General features: G+C 44.3%; 1 protein-coding gene across 1 annotated transcript; it reads left to right on the top strand.

Moving 5' to 3' along the window:
- The first annotated feature begins 1,652 nt into the window (after positions 1-1,652).
- LOC121684532 (olfactory receptor 52D1-like) lies at positions 1,653-2,612 on the top strand. Its single transcript, XM_042064593.1, has one exon. The coding sequence runs from the start codon at positions 1,653-1,655 to the stop codon at positions 2,610-2,612; it is 960 nt and encodes a 319-aa protein (XP_041920527.1).
- Positions 2,613-3,863: the final 1,251 nt, after the last annotated feature.

Genomic DNA, 3,863 nt, shown 5'->3' with positions numbered 1-3,863 from the left:
ACTTCTGTGTAGTTGGTAAAAGCTACGGTGAACTCGGGAAATGACAGGGTTTTTGATGCTGGGCCAGAATTTTTTAGAGAAAAACCAGTTCGCCGCAAACTAGATCCCGGTTATGAGAGGGAATAGGAAGGGAGGGAAGAATGGTAGAAAGGTCTACGTCTGCACCTGACAAGATGAGGTTCCTGGTGGACGCTGTGACGGGTGGTGGTTCGAATGCTGCAGCGTGAGGAGGCGGTGGCAGGGCCTGTGCTGTGGCTAAAGAATAGTTTTGCTGCCGGAACGGGACGTCGTGGTCCGAAGCACTCGCTGAGTGCTGATGACCCGCTGCTGCGGGCTGGTCTAGCGCGGAGCCGGGGAAGAGATGGGAAGGGAGAAAAGGGGGGAGGGAGGGAGCGGTCGCTGACGCGACCGGAAGGGGAGCAACCTGGGACAGGGTCGCGGGAAGTGGGACGGGGAAGGAAAGAGGGTTAGGGGGGAGTAGCGACGCTGTCGCTATCGGCGCCGACTGAGACCAGGTGCTCGCTAACTCATAAGAGAGATGGGGAGCTAGTGAGGTGACTCTTCGAGCTGACGCTTCGTGAGTTGAGGCGTGCTGTACAGACGTGGCTCCCGGAATGGAAAGGGGAGGGGGGAGAGGGGGGAGGGAGGGAGCAGTCGTCGGAACGACTGGAGGTGGGGCAGGCCTGGACCGAGTCCTGGCTAGGGGAGGTGGATGGGGGAGGGAAAGAAGGAGTGGGGGGAGTAGCGACGCTGTCGCTACCGGGGCCGTCTGGAGAAGTGGGGTTGGACCCGGAAATACGGCGGAGATGCGGCGGGAATGGGCCTGAGCCGCTGACGTGGCAGTGGCTGTGGCTGAAGCAGCGGAATGATACGCTCTGAAGCGTGTGGTGCCGGAAAGTGCTGTCGGCGTGCCCGGTTCGCGAGGTGGCTGGTGGTGTGTGCTTCGTCCGGCTGAATGGCCGGCGGAAGGAACCGCGTCGGGATGCCAGAAGGAGCAGCTTGCTTCCTGGTCTGGGGAGGAAAACAAAGTGAGGGAGCGGGAGGGCGAAAAGAGCGGGTTATCCGACTGCGTTAGAAGGCGGAGGAGATGGAACTTCCTATCCGACATACGGAACGCGATGCCGCGGGAATGGAGAGTGCTGCGGATGCGAGCCGCTGTCCAGTGGGTAGGGTCAACGCCTTGCTGGCGCTGGGTGGATTTCCAGTTCCATGAGAGCTGTCTTGTCAATGCGAACAATACGCAGACTGAATGATTTCGCGAACGTCGGAGCGTGTGACGTATGGAAAAGGAGGTCGGCTTAAATAGGCCTACCCTGCGGCGGCAGTGGGTGAGTTAATTGCTGTCAATCATCCCGAAGGCTCCACCCGAACTTTGTTTATAAAACATCATTTATGGGACTTGTATATTATCATATTCTGTTTATTGTTTTTTTGCATTTTAGACAACATTTTTCTTTTTTGAGGTTGTACATCAAATACTGTACATTATTAGCATCTGCTGAAACTGTCTGCAGTTTTTCCCACTGCATCCATCATCAGAGCTGATACCATCCCCTGTGGTACCTCACTGAAGTCCTCCAATGAGATTCAGTAGGATAGTCTTTGTTAGTCAATAAAAGTTCACACTGGGCATTCAGATAGAATTTAATACAATGGAAAACTCATCAGTTGTGTCTTCAGTCGTATTAACCGCTTTCTATGGAATGCAGGATCATAAATCCCTGTACTTTATCCTTTTTCTAATACTATACACAGCTATTGTGTTTGAAAATGTTGCTTTGATCTGTATTATATACAATGATAAGGCACTACATGAGCCCATGTACTTATTTATTTGTAACCTGGCAGCAAATAATCTTTATGGTAGCACTGCACTTCTGCCTTCATTGTTAAATAAGTTAATATCTTACTCTTATGAGGTATCTCTGACCTGTTGTCAACTGCAAATATATTGCATTCATACATATGCTATCATAGAGTTTACAATTCTGGCAGTGATGGGCTACGATCGTTATCTGGCCATCTGCCAACCACTACATTATCAGAGAATTATGTCTATAACAAAAGTGTACAGTCTTGTTGCATTTTCATGGTTTTATCCATTGGGTGCATTTGCCCTGTTTTTTACTTTCACTTTGCGATTAACATTTTGTGGTAGAGTAATAGAACGTGTGTACTGCATGAACTATTCTCTTGTCAAGTTGTCCTGTTCTAACACCTCAGTGGAGAGTATTGTAGGATTGTTTTCTGTAGTTGTGTATACATTCCCTCAGCTTATTATGATAGTTTATTCCTATGCAAAAATTTTGAAAATTTGCTTTTTTGGTTCTAAAGAATCTAAAATCAAAGCAGTGAAAACATGCAGCCCACACATCATAGCGATCATAAACTATAGTCTTGGATGCTTTTTTGAAATAATACAGAGTCGTTTTCCCACAATTAATTTACCTTTTGAAATGCAAATATTTATGTCACTGTACTTTTTGATACTTCCACCATTTCTAAATCCAGTCATTTATGGGCTGAGCATCCAAACTGTGAGAAAAGATATACTGAAATTTTTGTCTTATGAAAACGGATTTGTCATCAAAGTAAAAAATATGTACCGTTAAATTTGAAAAAATAGTTGCTGGAATCTTATAGTTGCCAAGTAGAATGTTCTAATCAGCAGCCCATGAGCACATGATCCATGCAAATAAATTTGGCTTTAGGTATGAATATACTTTCACATACTTTATTTTATGCAATGATTGTGGTGATGTGTGGTATTCAGGTTGGCATAAAATGCTTCAAGTCATATACCTCTAATCTTTTACATTATTGTGGTTGAGGTTGTGTTTGCTTGAATCCAATAGCTCGATTTTACTTTGCACTTTGCAAATGTATTTAAAGGATATATGTATAGTTTTTTAGTTAAAATATCTAGACATAGCAACAGAGTGAATAACCATTTCAGTACAACTTTGTAACTCAATGCCACTGTATCAAATACAATTCTAGTCTATGGAAGAGTATCAAATGTAAAGATGTATTCAAGACATCTCAAATCCAACAAAATTCTACCTGAAGTCCCTATTAATACAAATCATACCGTTTTGTTCATACAGCATGGCATATTGTTGTAATTGTGATGTTATAAAAATCTCTGTTTCAAGATCAGCATTGTATTATGGATAATGTAGTTGTTAGTTACATAAATAGCCTAACTGTGATGGTATAAATATTATGCAAAATATATGTGTAAAAATGTGCTATATTCAATAATGTGGATTTAATCATAAACAATGATTATAAATATGCACTACAAGGTGTAGGCACTACTTGAATTTCTGATTGACTTGCCAAACCTGAGCATTACCATTGGCATTACCATTACCATTACCCATATTCAACAAGGAAGTGTCAAATCTGTCTGAAACATTTGTAACTCAGGAGAGATTTGTACATGTAGCATAGATTTGTAACTGCAGAATAGATTCAGGCCTGGGGTGGAGAATCGGGAGAATTCCCGGTGGGCCGTTTCACTTTTGGGCCGGTCAAGGAAAAACATATTGACATTTGTCATGTTAGTCTATCGTAGGCTACTTATGTTCCGCAATCTATGCCTGACATCGTAGCCTCTGCATGGGTTGTAGCCTGGTTGTGGCCTACCATGTGAGGGAGTTCTCCCCTCCCAAAAAGAGTTGGTTGTCCATATAGCCCATCTTTTCCAAAAAGTTTTCTCAGATAGGCCTACCGATAGCCGGGCCGGCCCTACTGCATCGATAAGTGCCAGGGAGGATGGATGGTATAAAGAGGCCCGGAGGGACTGAAAAGGCCAGTTAAAAAAAGAAAGGAAGACATCGGAGGAGGATGTTGCCAAA

Source organism: Alosa sapidissima, chromosome 15 (genome assembly GCF_018492685.1).
Source record: "Alosa sapidissima isolate fAloSap1 chromosome 15, fAloSap1.pri, whole genome shotgun sequence".
NCBI lineage: Eukaryota > Metazoa > Chordata > Actinopteri > Clupeiformes > Clupeidae > Alosa > Alosa sapidissima.
This window is presented reverse-complemented; position numbering and strand designations above follow the sequence as displayed.